General features: G+C 32.6%; 2 protein-coding genes and 1 pseudogene across 2 annotated transcripts; 2 read left to right on the top strand and 1 right to left on the bottom strand.

Moving 5' to 3' along the window:
• The first annotated feature begins 7,448 nt into the window (after nt 1-7,448).
• LOC139501854 (complement C1q tumor necrosis factor-related protein 6-like) lies at nt 7,449-8,743 on the top strand. Its single transcript, XM_071291077.1, has 3 exons — nt 7,449-7,560; nt 7,972-8,025; nt 8,316-8,743. The coding sequence occupies exons 1-3, from the start codon at nt 7,488-7,490 to the stop codon at nt 8,741-8,743; spliced, it is 555 nt and encodes a 184-aa protein (XP_071147178.1). The 5' UTR covers nt 7,449-7,487.
• Nucleotides 8,744-15,091: 6,348 nt separating this feature from the next.
• Nucleotides 15,092-16,226, top strand: LOC139501094 (collagen alpha-2(VIII) chain-like; annotated as a pseudogene).
• A 2,788-nt stretch (nt 16,227-19,014) lies between these two features.
• LOC139500532 (uncharacterized) lies at nt 19,015-22,193 on the bottom strand. Its single transcript, XM_071289281.1, has 2 exons — nt 22,155-22,193; nt 19,015-21,919 (listed from the first exon to the last, which is right to left on the bottom strand). The coding sequence occupies exon 2, from the start codon at nt 21,757-21,759 to the stop codon at nt 19,015-19,017; it is 2,745 nt and encodes a 914-aa protein (XP_071145382.1). The 5' UTR covers nt 21,760-21,919; nt 22,155-22,193.
• Nucleotides 22,194-23,303: the final 1,110 nt, after the last annotated feature.

The raw sequence follows: 23,303 nt of genomic DNA on the forward strand, positions 1-23,303 counted from the left end.
AACCGTGTTTTGAAGAAAAAAAACGCATCCATTTTAACCTAATAAGGAACATACCCGGTCCTCACGCGGACGCTTTCAACCAATCACATTCCTAGAAATGTGTAGGAGGTAAGATAAATGCTTTTACAGGTTACGACCATTGTTTTCCCTATAAGTCTTTGTTAAATTTTCACTCAAAAACATGTATAGAACTTAATTTTTGTGTATTTTCATTTCAAAAAAAAATATTTGGCATAAATTAAGTTTTATTCTGTCCAGTACAACAGACACAATTTTACTGATCACTTCATTGTATATATGAGCAAACAATCATGACTGGAAATTAACCAATCAAATCTTCCCTTTTTCACTGTGTACAAAAACAAAGTAAAAACACAAAAATACTGAACTCCGAGGAAAATTCAAAAAGGAAAATCAAAAATCAAAAGGCAAAATCAAATGTCCAAACACATCAAACGAATGTATAACAACTGTCATATTCCTGACTTGGTACAGGCATTTTCTAATGTAGAAAATGGTGGATTGAACCTGGTTTTATAGCTAGCTAAACCTCTCAATTGTGTGACAGTTGCGTCAAATTCCATTACATTGTCAACGATGTATGAACAAAACAAACATACTCAAAGAGTAAAAATGTCAAAAATAGGGGTACAGCAGTCAATATTGTGTTATCATCTTATTATCACTGTAAAAACAAAATATGTAACGAAGAAGCACAAAAAGGCATACATCAAATTTAACATACTCATTTTGCTTTTCTTATACGACTTAATTTAATGTAAAGTCTACCCGTAAAGGACAGAAGATTTTCAGTACTGGTGTAAAATTGCGCGTTTGAAATTCGCACAGGTAGACATAAAAATAATTTTGTCGTTCAAAGTATGACGGCATACATACATGCAGAGTCACGAAAAGTAGATATAACAAAAACAGACTAAACATAAAGTAATAATAATAAATAAAATAATTGCGTGGTTCAAAGTATGACTGGATACATAAGTACAGTTTCACGTCAAATGTATATCATAAAAAACAGACTTAACAGAAAAAGTAGTATAAATGAATAAATAGTTTTGTCATTCATAGTATGTCAAGATCCATAAGTAAAAGAAATATTAATAAATGAAATAATTTTGTCGTTCAAAGTATGAAGTTTTACATAACCAAAGAGTCACTTCAAAAGAATATCTCAAAAAACTAGTTTAGGTAACCATGTAACCTCGTGTTAAAAAAATATTCTACACAAACACCAAATTAAAAAAAAGTTGCTTTGAAATACCCAAGATATACGTTTATGACTCAGAATAATTTTCACTGCAAAGAAATATGGAATTGATTTCTTACTAATTTAAAATTCTTGCGTATGCAACCGAATTTGACGAACTATGATTTTGTGAAATATACCTGAACTGAATTCAAAAAATGTTGACCAATTATAAATAATATGGGTTTTTTTGGTAAAACGTTTAGGTCCTCACTGCTCTTCAACTTCGTACCTTATTTGCCCTTTTTAAATGTTTTGGACTCGAGCGTCACTGATGAGTCTTTTGTAGACGAAACACGTGTCGGCTTAAATACAACATTTAATCCTGGTATCTATGATGAGGTCATTTATTATTCGACGAGGTGAGACATAAAATATCTATACTAATCTTTTCTCACATCATTTTTAGTCTGAAATAACAAAAACAACGAAAACAATACTTTATTTAAAGAGGGTTACACAGTTAGCTATATAAATAATCTTCAATGAGGCCCTTATCATAATTAATTAAACAAAATTTAAACATATACATTGCATACATTAGTATAAAAAGTCAAGCATGGTGATAATGTTCAACACAACTTGATAAACTGTGATGAAAAAATAAACATGATGACATAATCAGTTTTTCATTTTATTTATACAGCTAGGTTGATTTCAATAAATGATCTGTTATTTTGTATTTGAAAGAATTAACATTTGTTATAATTCTTAACACTATTGGCAAATTATTTCACAAGAATGTTCCAAACAAATTATTTTCAACAATTCTGTGTCTGGTTTAGGGAGTATGAGGTTTCCTCGAACAGCATTTCTCAAGGTGTTTGGATTTCTCTCTGAAACATAATGAAACTTGTTTGTAAGATATGATGGGGCATTATTTTAAATGCACTTAAATGTCATCACAAACTTATTCTCTGTTCAACTGTTATCCAGTTTAAGTATTTGAATAAGGGCCAGGCAGTATCGAAAGGGTATGTTTCTAGTATTAATCTATCAGCTCTCTTTTGTAATTGTTAATCCTATTTAAACCCTCACTGCTACAACTACTCCACACTATACAACACTAATCAATTAGTGGCAAGATATAACCATAATAGAATAGTTTTCTTCAGTCTTGATTTAGAATTTTTTTTAAATTTAAAATAGTAGATATAGCTGATTTTTTTAGCAGATCACATCAATTTGGTTTGTCCATGTGAGGAAAGGGTCAATTTTAATGCCTAAGAGACTTTCGTATGTAGAAGATTGTATCATTTGATTGTTAATAGTTAAACAACACTGTAATGTGGCATGGCTCTTTGCTTTGTTCCAATAATCAGATATTTTGTTTTGTTTTTATTGATGAACATATTGTTATCATTGCACCATTCCTCAACACCATGTTAATTTTCTTGTACCTTTGACTGTAGAGTTTGATAACAATTACCAGAAAGATGTAAAAAAAAGAAAAAAGTTGAATCATCAGCATATAAATTAGTGCAACAATTTTTCATATAGATAGGAAATTCGTTTATGTATAATATAAACAGAAGGGGTCCTAATATCGAGCCTTGGGGAAACCATACTTGATATAAAGTTTTTCAGAATGCGCATAACCAATTTGTACTTGTTGAGTTATTTTATTCAAATACGATTTAAAAAAAGAAACAGCAGTATTATCAAGTCCATAAATTTTGAGTTTTATACAGAAAATATCATGATCTACTACTATCAAAAGCTTTCTTTAAATCCAATAGGACTGCTTAGTTGATATTAACGTCAGTTTGGTAACAGTGTTCTTGTCAAAACACAGACTGTGCTGGGTGTAAAAAATTATCTTTTAAGACAGTAATACAAATGCTTTGAAACATGCTTTTTTTAATTTTGAAAAAACAGGAAGTATAGCAATCGGTCTGTAATTTGTAGCCATGAATTTTTCTTCAGCTTTAAAAACAGGGGTTACTCTTGCCTTCTTTAGAACACTGGGTAATGTACTTGTATCTATTATTCTGTTAAAATGTAAGTTAAAGATGAAGTTATGAAAGGAGCACTCAATTCAAAGAATGTTGGTCCTATGTAATTAGATTCGGTGGATTGATTAATGTCAAGTTTGATCAGCTCATTAAATAGGTATTTTCTTTGTGACTGGTGGAATTGACATTTTTTCTTGTTTTGACTTAGTAAATTTCTTCTGTACAAATTGAGTTAATTTTGCATAACCATGATTTTTGATCATACATCTGTCAGTACTCATGTTTTAACATACGATGCAAAAAAATCTTATTAAAACATTTCAAATGTCAATGACATTATTATTTTCAACACCATCTTCATTTAAAACAGGGACGAAAGATCCCAAAGGGACAGTCAAACTCATCAATCGAATATAAACTGACAACGCCATGGCTAAAAATGAAAAAGACAAACAGACAAACAAATAGTACACATGACACAATATAGAAAACTAAAGAATAAGCAACACGAACCCCTACAAAAACTAGGGGTGTTTTCAGGTGCTCCGGAAGGGTAAGCAGATCCTGCTCCTCATGTGGTACCCGTCATGTTGCTGATGTGATAACAAATCCGGTAAATAATCTAATTCGGTAGGTCACTTTCATGAAAGGGAAGGGGATTGTTGCTACGACGTAATGAACATATTCGAAATTATTTGTGAAACGGTTATTCCGTAACGGTCAACCAACTCGTGATGGCGTTCGTAAAATTTACGAAGGGATAATTTCAACTGCACCATTTGGAACTCTTGGTTTAATAGCTTCCTTGTGAGCAGCAACCCTCTATCAAGAAAATCGTGATAGGAAATGCAAGCATGGGAATATCGTATCAATTGGCAGATGTATACCCCGTATGCAGGTGCTGATGGAATGTTGCTACTAAGAAATGGAAAGTTCACAATTAAAATTCTGAAATCATTTCTTTTGTCGTAAAGCTTTGTTTTCAACCGACCTTCATTGTCAATTTCTAGATGTAAGTCAAGATATGAGGCCGACTTAAATGTATCTGTAGTTCGATGGGTAAATGCGTTACACATAGTCACCAAATTTTGAATTATTTAGTGAAAGAACATCATCTATATAGCAGAAAGTAGAAATAAAGGATATCGCTAACTTCTTATCTTTCTTCCTAAGAAGTTTCTGCATGAAGTCAGCCTTTTATATGGTTTTTCTTGTTTGGATGAGTAAAGACTGTGAATACATTTCCACAAATATTTTAAAGCTTTCGATATTTTACACATCTTTGAATAAAAGCAATTCTTGATTCATTGGTTAGTGTTTTTTTTCCTGTTTCGCCAAATTTTTAACTCGGACCACATTCCTCATCTATCATATTTCTCTCTTATGTTCCTGGCATATGTAAGTTCATAATTGAACCATTTATTTTGTCTGTCTCATTTTACTCTTTTAGTAACAATTGGTGTTTACAAAAATGTATCTAGAATTCCATTAAATATGTCCTACCACAACTGAAAACAGGTATTTAGATGACTTTTATGTTCAATTTTATCAAAAGGTGCAATAGTTAAGTCACTTAGAAAATTTGTCTCATTGATTTTTTTTTTTTTTTTTAATTTTTGTAAGAAATGGAAAAATGAATATCTTTTTTTTATATGAGTGGCATTTTTTCCCTTCTGGATAATGATCACTTATTGCGAAGTTAGCAACATGTGATTCTAGTATCAAATCTTTATTGGTAACATAAACATGATCAAGTAGTGTGATACAATCAGTTGTAACTATTGTTGCTTCTTGAATTATCTGGTTGAGATTATAGGTTTCTAATAAACTTGGCCATTGTTGTCGTTGTTTATTAGGTTTCAAAAATCCTATGTTAATACCACCAACTAAAATAATATCTGGATTATGATAATACTATTGGCTATATAAGTTAAGAGGAAGGGAGGTTTGAGTTCTCAAAAAAACGTTTTTAACCCCGCCGCATTTTTGCGCCTGTCCCATTTCAGGAGCCGGTAGCATTTGTTTGTCGTGTATGATTTTAATTTTAGTTCAGTTACATATTTCGAATTTAAGCATGACGTCCATTATCAATTTACTAGTACACATCTTTGTTAAGGGTCAGCTGAAGCACGCCTCCGGTTGCGGGATTTGCTCGCTGTGTTGAAGACCCATTATGGGTCTTCGACTGTTTTCTTACACTTTCTTCGGGTTGCTGTTTCTTTGACATATTTCCCATTTCCGTTCTCGACCACCGTTTTACTTAAAAGTGCAGAACTAAACTCGATTCGAATACAGTTATAACAAGAATACATTTTCTATGTGTCTTCATATGTCAGTTTAAGGTTGCATTCTTGTAATTGACTGCTCCATAGGCTTACATGCAAAACAGCAGATCTTTTAAAATAAAAAAATAAAAAATGCCACATAGAAAAAACATTTCATGTTCATATTATGTATGTACTTATGCGAAACTGTGATTTAATCGAGAGAAAAAGTGGGTCATGTCACGAAGAATAAAAGGTTACGTAACCCTGAAGTCAAAACATTTTTTTTTCTACTTTCTGTTTGCTGTTTTCACTAGGCCGCACCAATTCCAGTAAACATGATATCCTTCCTCTTTCCTGGATAGATATCCCCAAAAAGATGCAAGATTTATTTTCAATCTATATTTATGTTTCAATTCAGCATAAACCTTTAATCAAACAGAAAAAAAAATGAGTCAAGAAAAAAATTCAGAAAAAAGTGGACTATTTTGTTTCCCTCTATGTTTTGACATGCACCGGAAACTGAAGTTGTAATACAAGACTGGTACCTTTAGCTTGTCGCCCAATTATAAGTTTTACCATATAAATCACAACGGTTAAGTTTGTTATTGTGTTTCCCAGTATTGTGATTGCATACGGCGGTTTTGAACAAGAATTGTATTTCACATTCAATACATTTGTCTCCTTCTTTTTGTGACACTGCTCTTTGTTTGACTTCAGTATATGGTTTTAATGAAATTCTATTCTGCACTTATAACATTTAAATGGTTTAGGATTTCGGTGTTTGTTTGCTGATGAAAAAATTGTCACAGTGGGGACAGTTATGATAAAAACTTCCCATAACCTGTTTCATTTGATCATCAGATATATACTTATAAAAGTCTTGTATTAGTGGCAGCATATCAAGCCTAATTTGTGTTTAACTTTCTAAGAAGCAATTTGTCTTTTTATCTTAAAGAACAAAATCAGATTACAGTAGATTATGAGTGAAACCGTTTGTCTAAGGAAAATGTTTGGACACCGTGTGCTATAAATATGTACTAAATTCACATTTTATCCAACTAATCATGCAGATTTCATTTTCACATTCGATGCATTTTTTACACGTACATTTTCTGGCGTATTAAATTATTATCCTCGTACTTTTGATAACTATTACTTTTTGCAAATATTTTTATATTGATCATATTTCATGATTGAATTTTCGTTTATTATTACCACTCAAAATATGAAACGGTTACTTTTTTCTAATGTATCTTCATTCTGTCATTTATTTATGAACACACAATACGGTTTACTATTTATTTGGTTAAAAGCCTACCTTGTTAAAACTATTTATAGATACAATCGCAAGACATTGAATATTATTATCCCTTATTTCATCAGTATTTATTTTTTATTTTGGAAATCAATCAATCGGGTGTCCTAAGCCTGTTTTTCGTAGGATATCGTTTGTTGCTGTATATCATTGTTTTCATTGTTTTGTACATAAATTTGGTAGTTTTCTCGTTTGATTTGTTTTACATTTGTCATCATGATAGTGTTATAATAAAAGAATAAACCCTTTGCCAACATGACGTTTTATTATTTTTTATTTTGGATGGTTGTACTGTTAAATTACGGTGAAATTATTTAACCGTCTCAAACTCTGGTAAAGAATTGCCTCATATCATATGATCAGATATTTGACTAAATAGTTTTGACGCGCAATCGTTATGTGTTCTGTTATTTGTATAACAAAAAGCTCATAAAAAATTTCAAAGTTAATATGGCTTTTATTTTCGAGCGTTACTTTATGCGAGATTTTCCAGATATATTTGCCATACTATATACACTTAAACACAGTTTTAACACCTGCTACATAGTAACACGAATTTGTTAAAATATTAAGTTACCATTTAATGACAAAGAGAAACAGTACTTGTGCATATATGTATAAAGGAACTATCTCGCATGAACGGAATCACAGATCATCACCAGTCTATCCTGTCTTCAAGTGGAATAATGCAGCTACTTTCTTTACTATTGTTAACTGTACAGATATGTGTAGTGAACAGCTCTTGCTGCTCTAAACTTAGTAAGTGATCATGACACCTATCTTAAAGTTATTTGTTTTATGTGTGTTCTTTCTATGTGACGTCATCAGACATGGTCGGCTTTATCATGGTATCACAATAGGAATTTCAGAGAAGGTCATAATTTTGACCATTGAAGAACTGAGATCAAACGAAACACACGTTGATTAAATAAGAAAATAAACAGGTCAGTAAAGGAATACAGAGTAAGATTTAAAGAAATAAAAATAATCAACAGGCTAGGAAAATTTTATAACCGATTGTGAAACACTTAATTCATCAACCCCTAAAAAGTTGCGGTTGCATCATATCAAGAATACGCATTTGTGCAAAGCAATCGCTTAAAAAATTCCGACAAACAGAAATACATATTTGCTTTTATAATATTTCAAAGATGAAATTTTCTTTTACAGAAAAGTCCATGTTTGACGACTTAATCGGAATGATGATGAAGCTCAAAGGAACAGGTACTTATATTTAATGATATATTTATATTTCAATTCTTTTTATTAGGTAATTCAAATTAATAAAACGTATCTCCCACTTTTGTTATATAAGAATCGGTATAAGACCTTCATACTTCTCTGTTTTTCTATATAACTCTATGTTTACCGCTACGTTCTGTTGATATCCTCAAGTCCAGATTTAACAAGGGGCTAGCGATTAAATACTTTGAGCAATTATATTGATCGGTCAAGATAATATTTCATTGCAAAGATTCATATAATGAGCTGGCTGTGTATGTTTCTATTTTCAGAAGGACATGGAACGGATACCGAATTGAGTCAAAAGAAAACGCCTGCATTCACAGCATACCGGGACTCCGTACAAGATTTGTCGTCCAGGGAAATTGTAAGGTTTGATAAGGTTTGGACAAACAACTTGAATGCATATGATGTTAATACAGGTGTCTTCACTGCTCCAATAGCAGGACTTTATCATTTTTCTGCAGTTGTAATGTCAGAAGCTGGAAAAAATCTATTTCTACATTTATGGCACAATGATGCAAAAACAGCAGCAAGTTACACTCATGGCGATGGTTTCAAAACTGGCACCTTCGATGTTGTGCTGAACCTAGAGAAAAGTGATCGTATCTATATACGATGTAGAGGAAATGACAATCAACGAATCTTCAGTAATGTTGATAGATACATTACCTTCTCTGGTTATCTTATTGCTAAATAAAAAATAATTCAACAATCAGTTAATTCTTTTATCTTAAGATCATTGAAGTCCATGATGCTGTCTTGGGTTTGTCATAGCTTTGTATTTTTTTATGCTGCCCTGATTATTTCATAGCTTTGTATTTTGTTATATTGCCGTGGGTATGTCATATCTTTGTATTTTGTGATTTTGCCGTGGGTATGTCTTAGCTTTGTATTTACTTATGCTGCCCTTAGTATGTTATAGCTTTGTATTACTTGATGCTGACCTGAGTTTATCATAGCTTTGTATTCTGTGATGCTGCCTTTAGTATGAAAAGTTGTGTACTCCGTGATGCTGTCTTGTGTATGTCATAGCTTTGTATTTCGTGATGTTGTCCTGAGAATATCACAGTTTTGTTTTATATGATGGTGTCCTGAGTTTGTTATGGTTTTGTATTCCGTGATGCTGCTCTGACTATTCCGTGAGAATGACTGATGTGGCTTAACCTTATGGTCAATGACTTGTATATCAGCGTTTCAGATTAAATTTGGTTTAAGATTTCAAGTACAACGGCATTGAGTTTCTAAAAAAAAGTAGTGATATTCCTGACTCGAAACAGGCATTTTCTAATGTTGAAAATGGTGGATTAAACCTGCTTCGATAACTAGCTAAACTTCCCATTTGTATGATAGATGAATAAAATTATGTTCCATTAACAACAATGTGTGAGCAAAATATGATGGGTAAGAATGTCAAAAATAGTGATACAGCAGCCTGCATTGTGTTATAATTTAAATCTCTTGCAAAACAAACAAATATATCAACAAAGAAAACAAAATAATAAATTAAAGGCACATACGCAAACATGAAAGACATGAGTACGAAAAATAACTAAAGCACAACAACACATATTATACAAACCTTAATAATTGAAATGACTTTCTGGTTAAATCAGACAAATGCCGTTCAATTTGTTAAAAATAGCCCGATCTTTAAGATTGAATATTGGCATACTACCTTTATTTTGTTCTGGATTATTATGATATCGTTTTGGCATAAACAGTATAATGTATAGGTTTTGTTGAGTAAAACGTCCGAACGAGCCAATTCTTGAATACGTGTTTATTGTTTTATCTAAAACTAAAATTATTCAGGTACGGCGCAGAAATAGCCTAGAGAATTATATTGCAGTTTATCGAGAGCGTTAGTGAAGGATGACATCAACTAATAAAACAACTGAAAAGGTCATGTAAAAGTGCTTAAAAATCTTTATAATTTTTTTAATCAAACATGTTTTTCGTTGGCTACTATATATCGTCAAATCCACAATTGACATATCATAATTGAGAAGTGAGGCTCTAAGTTGCCTTGCTGAAATCTATAGACTGTAATTAAGTGTTTGTCGTTTTTTGCTGTGTTACATATTTGTTTTTCATTCATGTTTGTGTTGTACATTGATTAGGTCGTTAGTTTTCTCGTTTGAATTGTTTCAAATTTATCATTTCTTATATAGCTGACTATGCTATGGGCTTTCCTAATGGTGAAAAACCGTACGGTGATCAAAAGTTGTTATCTTATGTGTCATTTGGTCTCCTGTGGAGGGTTGTTTCATTGGCAATCATATCACATCTTCGTTTCTATATATAAAAACAGTAGAAATCCCGGCGAGGGAAGAACCAAAAAATTTGCGAAAGCAAATTTACAGATCTAACATTGTTGGGTTGATGTTTAGACGAGTTGTATATACATTATGTACACAGCCATGTATCACCATCATTGATGGCGATCCGATGGATACATCTGTTGTAGGGTTGACAAGATGAAAAATAATTTATATACATTTTTTCACCATGAGCCTAAAGCCATATCGTATGCCCTAAAGGAGATATGTTATGGACACTTCTTAAACAAAGATACTTTTTTGTAGCCAATTTCTCTTTAACGGATGGTGGTACCAGGAAATTTCATTACTTTCCGTTACCAATAAGTATTTAATAAAAATAGTAGTAATTGTAGTGTTATTTTTTAAAGTACATTTAGCATCCTTTATTTTAATGCTTAGACCTTAGATAAATAAAGACACCAATACTATATTGCGGATAAATAGCCATATATCGAGTAAGCCATTATGATAGATAAAACTAACAATACACACAGATTTAAATCTAGAGTAAAGAAAACAAAATGCCGGAAAGTATTCCTAATCAAGAGTATGGCAAATTTATATGCCAAATATTGTTAGGCCTCTCCCACCTGAAACAATCCCCACTCCCTATACTATCAGCCCAAATGTAAAGGGTAGTGAAGCATGTTGGGACGTCTCGCAGAACCTTACACCCACCAAGTGAATGTTAAGTCCTGCTTCAAACTTTGGAATTGAAATGTAATACTTTCGCACCGTATGATTGTGAGTCAGAAAACCCATACCCTTTAGTCGCTTATAAAAGGACCAACAAAAAACATGTGAAACAATCTCATTGAGAAAACTAAGGGCTTTACTACATGATCTTGAATCGGGACAGACATCTTAAAAATGTGACGGGGTAACATATGTTAAGTTACCTTGATTTGTTTCTTCATTGATATGGAGATTTGAACATCCATAAAAAAAAATGATTCCTTATATATGTACCGCTTAAAATTATTGCTGTCATCTCCTGCAAAATATATATTGAAGAACATATTTCCCCATGCAAAACTCTAATTCCTAGCTAGGCTTTAGCTATATTTCTATCTGTTTTGGTTTTATTAGCTCTTAAACTTTTCAATACATTTGTGTTTTTATATCTAATATTGTGGCCTCGAGCTCACTCCATATTCATTTATTGTCGAAATGCGCGCCTGTTATATTAGTAACTTTGTCAACGTTAATGTTATTCTAAGAAAAAATGAATATGAATGAGATTTATCAAATAAGAGTTTTCCTTCTTTGTACTGGTTGTATTTGATCCGAATGATTATCAAACGTTATATAATCACTTTGACTTTTTGCTTGCATGTGGTTCAAAACTTTTTCCAGAGACAATTGCAGTACATAGAGCATCATTTTCTCGCTTTTCCATCACATTCTTTTATTATTGTTCTTTTGAATATCAATTAAGCTAGTGTAAAGAGCCTGATATTCAGCGGATGTCGTTGTTGTTTTATATCACCTTTATTTTACGTTATATTTTGTGAATAAATAAGACCGTTACTTTTCCCCTTTCAATCGTTCTACAATTGTCATTTAGCCATTTTATAGATGACTATGCTATATCGGTTTTGCTCATAGAGATTATCACCATATTATGTTTCTATATAATCCAACTACTGTTCCTACCCGTTCTTGTTAACTGGACAGATAAGTTTTTTAAATGGCAAAATTAAAACCTTTAAGAGTTTAAAAAAAAAATGGAAAACAATTGTCAATGTACAGACATTACCTTATTTAGAACAAAAAGAGGATTAAAAGAGGGACGAAAGATACCAAAGGGACAGTCAAACTCATAAATCTAAAACAAACTGACAACGCCATGGCTAAAAATGAAAAAGACAAACAGAAAAACAATAGTACACATGACACAACATAGAAAACTAAAGAATAAACAACACGAACCCCACCAAAAACTAGGGGTGATCTCAGGTGCTCCGGAAGGGTAAGCAGATCCTGCTCCACATGCGGCACCCGTCGTGTTGCTTATGTGATTACAAATCCGGTAAATAGTCTAATTCGGTAGGTCAAATTCATGAAAGGGAAGGGGATTGTAGTTACGACGTGAGGAACATATCCGATATCATTTGTGAAATGGTTATTCCATAACGGTCAACCAACTCGTGATGGCGTCCGTAAAATTTACGAAGGGATGATTTCAACTTCACCATTTGGAACTCTTGATTTAATAGCTTCCTTGTGAGCAGTAACCCTCTATCAAGAAAATCATGATAGGAAATGCAAGCACGGGAATATCGTATCAATTGAGAGATATATACCCCGTATGCAGGTGCTGCTGGAATGTTGCTACTTAGAAATGGAAAGTTCACAATTGGAAAGCTGAAATCATCTCTTTTGTCGTAAAGTTTTGTCTTCAACCGACCCTCATTGTCAATTTCTAGATGTAAGTCAAGATATGAAGCTGACTTAACTGTATCTGTAGTATCCTTTATCTCCAATTCGATGGGATAGATGCGTTCCACATAGTCACCAAATTTTGAATTGTTTAGTGAAAGAACGTCATCTATATAGCGGAAAGTAGAGTTAAAGGATATTGTTAACTTCTTATCTTTCTTCCTAAGAAGTTCCTGCATGAAGTCAGCCTCATAATAATAAAGAAACAAGTCAGCAAGTAGAGGGGCACAGTTTGTTCCCATTGGTATGCCGACAGTCTGTTGAAAAACTCGTCCTCCGAACGTAACAAATATGTTGTCAATCAAGAAATCAAGCATCTTGATAATATCGGTTTCAGAGAATTTTTTGTTTGAATCAGAGTGATTCTTTACAAAGTAGGATTTATCCCTCCCTAAGACAAGATACTTGTATCTACGTTGGCCATTCTTTTTTATGAAGCAAAGTAATACCAACTCTTTTAATTTGTCTTTAAGTTTGGAATGTGGAATACTTGTGTAAAGAGTAGAGAAGTCAAATGTTTTAATACTGTTACAAGATGAAAGAGAGTTAGATTGTATGTACTCTAAAAGATCTTTGGAATTTTTAAGTATCCACATCTGATTCACGCTACCTCTAGAATAGGCAGTTTCACAATAACTTTGAAGCCCGTCTTTGATTGCTGATAAAATGGATGTTAATAATTTAGAAAGAGGTTTTGTGGAGCACTTGGAAGACCCAGCAATATACCGCTGTTTGTAAGGACACTTATGTAGTTTAGGTATCCAATACAGTGATGGAAGATCCAGTTCTTCATCTTTGGTTGAAATACCAAAGGAACAAAGAACAGACCTATGATTATCCAGGATTTCCTCTTTGGTAAGTGTCGTGAGGGTATATGTTGAGTTTCCAAGTGAATTGTCTATACCTAATTCGTTTATCAAGCAATTAATGTAATGACTTTTACAGACAAAAACGATGTTATTTGGGGCTTTGTCTGCGGGGACAACAACATATTTATCATGGAGGTCGGATAGGTGTTTAGCAACATTTGGGTCTTTAAAAATTAAACCTGCTTTTATAGCTAGTTAAACCTTTCACTTGTCTGACAGTCGCAGAAATTTCCATTGTATTGAATATCAATACGTGAACAAAACAAACAGAGATAACAGATAAAAATAACACAAATATGGGTAAAGCAGTCAATGTTGTGTTATAAAATAAGAATAGACACATATGTCATCAACAAAAAAAAATGGTAAATAGACGAAGTATATAATCGAAAATGAATACAAAAAATGACCAAAGCAGAATATTTGTGGAATACATAGAGACCGACACACGCCAATAGGATATTACCAAAAATAGACTTAACAGTAAAGGTTAAAATTTACAAATAAAATGATATACAAGAACAATATAACACGTAATAAATATGATAAACAACGTCAGTAGCTAGAATTCATCCTGCAAAACCATAATGTATTATACGGGATATTAATCAACAAGGTCTTGTTATTTTCCAAAGAACTTTTTTTTAGGAAAAGGACTTTGAAATAATATTAGCTCATCAACTTTCAGTGCAGACACTGGTAACGTTTTATGTCCATTTTGTTTTGAAACAAACAAAAATGTGAGCACGTGTTTAATATCAGACTGTCAGACTCGATCTTACTATAAACATAAATTAAAAAAATTGTTGGTGTATGTTAAATGAAAATTACACTTTCGAGGTCAACATTGCAAAAGGGAGTTAAAATGTCACTGTATAAGAGGCACTAACTTTGCTTGCTTGTGGACTACTTGTACCACGCGTCGGTATCAATTCAAACTACCAAAATAAGGAAAGGTGTCATACCTGTACTTTTTTCATTTAACAAATGCAATTGAAAAAAAATAACTTCTTTGAGCAAAAATTGTTTGATTTTAATCAGACTGTTCTCTCCCCTTTTAGAATTGATATGATTCAATCGTTTTAGGGAGTTATGTGGGGTTTTTGTTTTGGTTTACATGAAAAACGATACGCTACTGTTGTATTCATTCGCTTATGACCATTTGTACTGACGGACCACATACTTGTTATATATGAACGGTTTCAGCGTTCCTGATTGGCGAAATTTCATGAATACATGTACGTTTCATACTACCCCAAAAATGACAAATATAACTTCAACAAGCTGTTCAATTCTTACAAGAATATGTAAAATATATCAAGTTACAATTTAATGACGGGTGCATATGTTTAAAAGACATATTCTACATGAATGGAATAAGCACATCCTCATTTTACAATTCTATATATCCAGTCGACAAGAGAAAAAATGTTTGTAATACAACTCATATCGCTACTACTAACTACTCACATTGTTGTTGTGAATAGCTCCTGTACCTCTAAACTTGGTAAGTTGTCATCTAAACAATTTTTAAAGTATTTTGAGTTATAATATGTTCGACTATATTATCATGATTATAATGTGTGCAAACAAAAATGTTAATTGTATTCAGATAGCGTAAAGTTTGAATTACAATTCACCATTACCAAGACTGTGCAATATATTTTACAGCTAAAACTTCAGAAATTGCAATTGTTTAAACTTGAATCATGTCAAGAAACCAAACTTTGAAAAGCATAAACGTATTCTGTTTATCGAAACAGATTCACCTGAACATGGTTTTTATGTCTTTGAACATCTGTGTTTTTTATTTACAGAACGCTCCTTGTTTGATGACCTCATTGGAATGATGTTAAAGCTGAAAGGAACAGGTACTTCTTTAACAAATTGGTTGTTAAGGTTTTTTTGTTAAATTCACACTTTTCTATTCTTCCCTAGACGGATTTTATCTGATTTGTCTGGTATATCAGTTAAGTCGGCATTTGAAAATATTTCATCTCGATTTTAAACAGAATGTTTTATATTAAATTTAAATTGTATACATTTGATTTAATATCATTATTTATATCAATGTCAACAGCAATGAGGAAGCTGTATAAAGATAATATATGTATTTTCAGAGCATGGAGGACATGGGAATGAAATGAATCTAAAAGAAACTCCTGCCTTTTCAGTCTACAGGAATTCCCCACAATCGTTATCGTCATCAATTATTGTAAAATTTGATCGTGTATAGACAAATAACTTGAATGGATATGACGTGTCTACTGGTGTTTTTACTGTTCCAGTGGCAGGTCTGTACCACTTCTCTGCAGTTCTCTTGTCGGAAAATGATAAAAATTTATTTTTACATTTATGGCACAACGATTCGAGGACCGCTGGAAGTTTAAGCTCTGGTAAAGGTTATAAAACTGGTACATTTGATGTTGTACTAAACGCAAAGAAAGGTAATCGCATCTATATAAAGTGTAGAAGTAACAACACTCAGAAAATCTTCAGCGATGGCGATAACTATAGTTCCTTCTCTGGATATCTTATTGCTAAATAAAAACGTAACAGCAAATAACTCTTTGTCTTATTCTTTGTTTAGTGCACGTCTATCTCCGTATATTGGAATATAGTTTTTTCATGTTCTCACATTGATATTTTGTAAATAGATTAAAATAACGAAGTTTTATAAGTATAATTTGTGACTTTATATCCGGTCGAAAATTTTTAATTTGAGATGGCATACGGTCATGTTTTGCTCAGACTGTCTATAAGGTTTTTACCTTAATTGAGTTGGCCTTATTCTGGGAAGTCTGAGGAGATTGCTGTCAGTAACTGCGTAGTACTGTTCTATCGTTACTTTGTGTCCTTTGTATTTTTGTGAGCTCTTTTGTGATTCATTCTGCTATTCAACAGCGTTCTACAGCTTATTGTCAAATTGTGCTATTAATCAACTGTTCCAGGTTATTGGTATGACATCAATCAGGCCATTTGTGTCGTTTCATTGTTTAACATTTTGTTGTTTCCGAAACATATCGATGAACTGAAATTTTAAAAAAACAACAAACAAGACTTACAAATGCCAGATGCTTGATTTTGGACAGACGCACAAATACAGCGGGATTTAACATGTTATGTTCGATCTTTACCCTTAACCCTGAAACAAACACTCATCGATACGCAAAGTTAAAAAGAAGTCCGAGTCCTCTGTCAGGATACATAACAAAAGAAACTAAGTAAAAGGAAACAAACTTAAAATGAGTTTTATGAATGTATTTCCACTTTATGTTACGTTTAAAACTTTCTGACGTCAGACACGCGAATCAATGAATGTGTTTGTAGATAGATGTGTTTTCGTTTCTGTTATAAATTGTTCCTTTTAAAATTGTTACACGATGATGACTGCTGTACCCATATTTTGAAATACAAAGGAGTTGAAATGGTCAAATACTTTCGAACTGACGGAAACTTAAATACATAATCTAGAATGTGTGTTCTGTCATAAACAATGGCTTCGTCGTGCGAATCGACGAGAGCATGTTACATGTAACTGATCTTAGCTGTAGAAACAGTTGGTGCGACCTCGATAAAATCTTTATCAATTTAATATAAGCGATAAATATTCATGACTACAATGATAATGAATTTATTGGAGTCACATCCACTGTTTCTACTGTAAACCTGAACTCGTCGGTTAGTGCAATGAAGACACTTTTAAAGATTGAGATTGTTGGTTTATTCTTTACACCTTCGAGGTATTAAAATTATTTCAGTGTTTATTTAAAGTTAACTTTATTTTCAAATCTCTTCTGTTTAAAATTGTCGAAACTTCCGTTTGAGATTTCTGTGGTAAACTATCTATTCAATAGTTAGGACCATTTTATAATAAATATCCTTTTGTACAAGAATACTTTCTTTATAGAAATATAGATCTGCTGGTTATAGATTTTTTATATAACTTTCATTATTGTGACGACGCGCTATGAAATTCAGATAAATTTATAAATGAAGTTGTATATAAATTTTTGGTCATAAACACAAATCTTTTAAACAGTTCGACGAGTGCGTCAATGTTACAGTAGTCGGTTTATTGTAAGTTACTAAGCTTGGTCCGATTCATCTGTCATTTATGGAAACTACTTCACCACTTTCTGAGACATTCATTTTTATTTCCCCATCAGACATGGAGCTACATTTGTAACTAAAGGAAAACTCTCAATGTATTTTATTTCGTTTAAAATAGGGTTTTTCCCGTTTGCTATTTGGAGTTATTATTTATGGATGGGAACTAGTATAACTAGTTCGGATACTGGTTTTGTAACAGTAGGTACTATTTATAAATTTGATGTTCGGTGCAGGAGGCACGAGGAAAGTTTTTGGCGGTTTTTATGGGTGTGGTTTAATGGTACTACATAAAGTTTGGCATTTAAATGTATATATTAGTGTAGCGGATCACATCATTCAGGCATCAAATTATAAATAAAGCGATAACTCGAGTATGCGGTCTATAAGTATCTTTTATTTCTTCAAAATTACATTTAATTTTGGCTTCTTATACTTTATATCATATCAACCGATTCTCTACAATAGAATACAAATACACATAAATATACATCGTAAGTAAAAATATAACTTAAAACACTAAAATCATAATACTAAACAAACAATAAGAAACACTTTCTTTCACGCTTAATGAATAACTTGTTAAATTAAAAGTTAATTGAATAAATATTACTTTATAAATACTTTTACAATTCTTCATATTTCTTCCTTAAATAAATATTGTTCTTAAAAATGTACATAAATTATCTCTTACCGATTATGATCTCTCTATAAAAATAACGATGTGTCTCCGAATATCAAATAACTTGCAATGAATAAAAACTAGACAACGTAACGTACGTCAAAAGCGAAACGTCATAAAACTTAAAAACGGGAAATATAACAATTCATAAGAGCGCAACGTTACATGTATGCGCAAATACCCAAAAATCGTATCTACAAGTATTAACAAATAAAATAAATAACTTCAGTAATAATAAATGAAGTAACCCAACAATTTGGAATTACATTTCAAATCTAACACTCCCCACCATGACATTTCTTAAAAATTGTCATCACACAAAAAGCTTATAAAATATCAATTAATTATTGTTAATTCTTTTGTGAATTTTGACTCTTTTGTTCTGATCACACAACCACCGATACTTGTAAGACTATCACGACTCCTAATGATAGTGTCTACGAGACATAGGTAAGCGCATTCTCCATACCCAATTTCAGAACCATCGCTAGATATATGAAGCTGAGCATCAGATATATCTTTCATGTCTTTTGTCTTGAAGCAACTAGGAATTGATATTTTTAATTTCTGGCAGCGTCGATTTCCATTTTATCCATTCTTCTTCTTTTTCTTTTGGTTTATGTTCCTTTGTGACGGGGTTGTGCGGAAGGTACCATATGCGACTTGACTCATTACTTACATCAATAACTTCCTTTGCATATCCTTTTTGTATATAAGCACTTACTGTTGCTGTATACATCTCATGTAGCTTAGGATCATGTGACAATTTGCGGTGTAATTGATTTAATCGAGCATGTGCTAAAGTCAAATTATTCGATAATTTTACATTTTCATCCCACCACGGTAATTCAAGTTTGTAGTGTCCATCTTCATAGGCTATTGTTGACTCCATTGTTTTCAAGGCGCGTTTATCCTCCAAAGACATGCATACTTTCTCCGTGTTAGGCTTATCGAGAAAATCAGTGGTCCAAAGTCGCTCTAACTGCTGCTGCAAAAGTACATTATCTGCATGCTCAAAATTGATGTTAACTACATCACTGGTGCTTGTGTTGTTGATTGGTCCTCTAACGATCCATCCTAAACGTGTTCGTACGGCATATGGCTCATGACTACTTCCTGAACGCACTTCTATGGGAATGTGTGCTTCTGGTGTATCGGTGCCTATTAGAAGCAGAACTTTATTGCTGCTTATTTCTGGTATATAAATATCTGACAAGTGTTTAATACTCTTAATATCTTTATTATTTGCGGCTGAGTGTGTCGATATCGGTAGATTTTTAACGGACCATACCTTACTAAGTGTTATCGGACAGTTGCTGCCAACTGATTGTACATGTAAGTCAACCTCTTGACCTTCATGTCGGACTCGGTGTGCTGTTGCTGTTGTCATTTTAAATGTAACCGGTCTACTTTCGGTTTCTAGCATTTTTATCAAACGCTCGTCACATAACGTTTTATCCGCTCCATCATCAATCAAGGCATAAGTTTGACAAGTTTTTCCATTTGACCCTTTAACCTCGACGGGTATAATTCCTAGACAATTCTTATTAACTGTCCCGGCGGATGAACAATTGATGCTTACCTTTGTAGCCGTGTGATCAGTGTTGTTATTTTTACCCCAACTATGCATTAAAATGTGATGTTTAGAGCTACAATTTTCTACAGTACACATTTTAGCTTTTCTACAGTCCCTTAAAAAATGTTTACCCTTTAAACAATTATAACATAGCTTAGCAGTTCTTACAAAATTGACTCTATCGGTTAAATTCATAGACTTGAATTTTACACACAATTCTAAATTATTACATGTACCATTACAATAAATACATTTACGATCTTGTGTCGTAGCCTTACTGACATACATATTATTAGAAGCAAATGTAGATACCTTCTCTCTTGTATTCATATCAGTATGTTTGTCTATATCTTTTCTATATGTATTTGAGTTCTCTCTTACGAGATCTAGACCAAACATTGACGAAGCTAGACGAGACTTTTTATCAATAAAGTTTGCTAAATCAGAAAATCTAGGTTCTCTACCATTTTCAGTTATGGAATGAGCAATATCAACCCATTTTACCCTTAAATGCATAGGTAAACGCTTTACAATCTTTCTAAGATTATCAGTATTATCTATATCAGAAACATATCCTAATTGTGATAAAGTTATCTCACACTTTTGCATTTCGAGAGCTAATTTTGAAAGTGACTCAAAATCTGACGCCTTTATCGGAGCACCATATACAAGATTTTCTATATATGACCTAACTATCATGTGTGACCTGCCATAACGTGAGTGTAAAATAGACCTAGCACGTTCATAACCCGTTTTCTCTAACAATACACAATCTTCTATCGAAGATTTAGCCTCACCTTTACAATACTGAATTAAATAACTTAACTTTAACTGATCATCTGTAACTCTACATTCAACATTCGTTTCAAAGTTCTTTATGAATTTGCAGTAATCTGTGGGTTTTCCATCAAAAGTCAAAAGTTCAGGTTTAGGTAGATTGAATCCTTCTTGTAGTGTTGATGCTAATCTTTGGAATGCAGTATCGATGCTGCTGTTTGACTGTAAACTTCCGGCAGTGGTGCACTCTATCCTTGAAACGGCATTTTCTGTACTCTTTGTTGTAACATGTTCATTGTTATTAAGTGTCTTATTTTCTGTGTTTAACGGCACGTTTATATTCTGATAGTTCTTAAATGTTACCTCGGTATCTTCTTCTTCTTCTTGCCACACAGATTCTTCCAACTTTGCTTCTTCTAGCTGACTTTTTCTTTCTAACATCTGTTCTTTCATTTCTATTTCTCGACGAGCGCGTTCTAGTTCTTGCTTTTCTGCCATTTTCTTCACTTGAACCTCGGCCTTTAAGCGGTTAGCCCTCGCTAGCTTCAGCCTATACTGTGTTGACGATGAAGTCCGAGACACAGACGTAATACGGCTATTCTTGTCTTCTTCCTCTTTTGCCTTTTCGGGTTCGCGAATCCACTCATTATATCTTTCACGGAATTCTATGAAGTTTTTCTGTGAGCTGTCAAAGTTTATTTCTAATGTCTCAATTATATCCGAATTTGTACAAAAATCCAAACATTCCAAATGTGCAGCTTTAAAGTGTTCATAGCGGTCACACAATTTTGTGAATAATATTTTCACAGTTTCCACATTATCACGTGAAATCATCTTTGTTTCCAATTCATTGTATAACTTAGTAAGCTGAGACAAATTAACTGTTCTTTTCTTCTGGGATTCTTCATACGCTCGCTCCGCTTCTTCACTATCCATCTTTTTGGAGTAAATCGAGAATTGTAGCGGATCACATCATTCAGGCATCAAATTATAAATAAGGCGATAACTCGAGTATGCGGTCTATAAGTATCTTTTATTTCTTCAAAATTACATTTAATTTTGGCTTCTTATACTTTATATCATATCAACCGATTCTCTACAATAGAATACAAATACACATAAATATACATCGTAAGTAAAAATATAACTTAAAACACTAAAATCATAATACTAAACAAACAATAAGAAACACTTTCTTTCACGCTTAATGAATAACTTGTTAAATTAAAAGTTAATTGAATAAATATTACTTTATAAATACTTTTACAATTCTTCATATTTCTTCCTTAAATAAATATTGTTCTTAAAAATGTACATAAATTATCTCTTACCGATTATGATCTCTCTATAAAAATAACGATGTGTCTCCGAATGTCAAATAACTTGCAATGAATAAAAACTAGACAACTATATTTATTGTACGTACAGGCGTTGGAGGTATTAGTCGAGGAAAAAGAAACGATGCGAAAGAGGAACAATGTTATATGTCATGTATTTATATATTTTTTCAATCGAAGAAATATGTACAATAAAGTAAAATAAAATATTGTATCGCAAGAGAAAATAAGATGTTACTGCGAGCAACTAATCGATGTTACTGCGAGCAACTAGTCCTATATCTGTGTTTGTCTTGTTTATAGCCTATTGAATTTAGAGATTAAATACTTTAAATTCGGACGAGCAGGGAGAGGGAGAATTTAAAATTAAAGAAATTTGACATGATATACTGAAACTTTCTTATAATCAATTAAACGACTGCTTTTCTTAGATATGTGATTTTTCATGGTCAAACTTTTTCATTGTTAACGGACATTTTGAGATTTTTTATTGTAAAAAAAAATGGTGTTTTTTAAAGGAATCAACATTCAAAATTTAGAACTTCATGAACATGTACAGGAAGCTGAATTATTGCACATCTATGTATTACTTAAAATTGTACTTCGATCTGTTGCGTCCTTAAAATGTTCTGATAATTTACATTATCGAACAAAAAATCAGAAATACGGAATATTATATGTGAATGGTTAGGAAATCTGTTTCCCCTACATGTTTTAAAAGTCAAAGAATAAAATTGAGAAAGGAAATGGTGAATATGTCAAAGCGACAACCACCCGACCATAGAGCAAACAACAGCCGAAGGCAACCAATGGGTCTTCAATGTAGCGAGGATTCCCGCACCCGTAGGTGTCCTTCAGCTGGCCTCTAAAATATGCATAATAGTACAGTGATAATGGACGTCATACTAAACTCCGAATTATACACAAGAAACTAAAATTTAAAATCATACAAGACTAACAAAGGCCAGAGGCTCCTGACTTGGGACAGGCGCAAAATTGCGGCGGGGTTAAACATGTTTATGAGATCTCAACCCTCCCCCTATACCTCTAGCCAATGTAGAAAGGTAAAAGAATAACAATACGCACATTAAAATTCAGTTCAAGAGAAGTCCGAGTCTGATGTCAAAAGATGTAACAAAAGAA

This window comes from Mytilus edulis, chromosome 13 (genome assembly GCF_963676685.1).
Source record: "Mytilus edulis chromosome 13, xbMytEdul2.2, whole genome shotgun sequence".
NCBI classification, from domain to species: domain Eukaryota; kingdom Metazoa; phylum Mollusca; class Bivalvia; order Mytilida; family Mytilidae; genus Mytilus; species Mytilus edulis.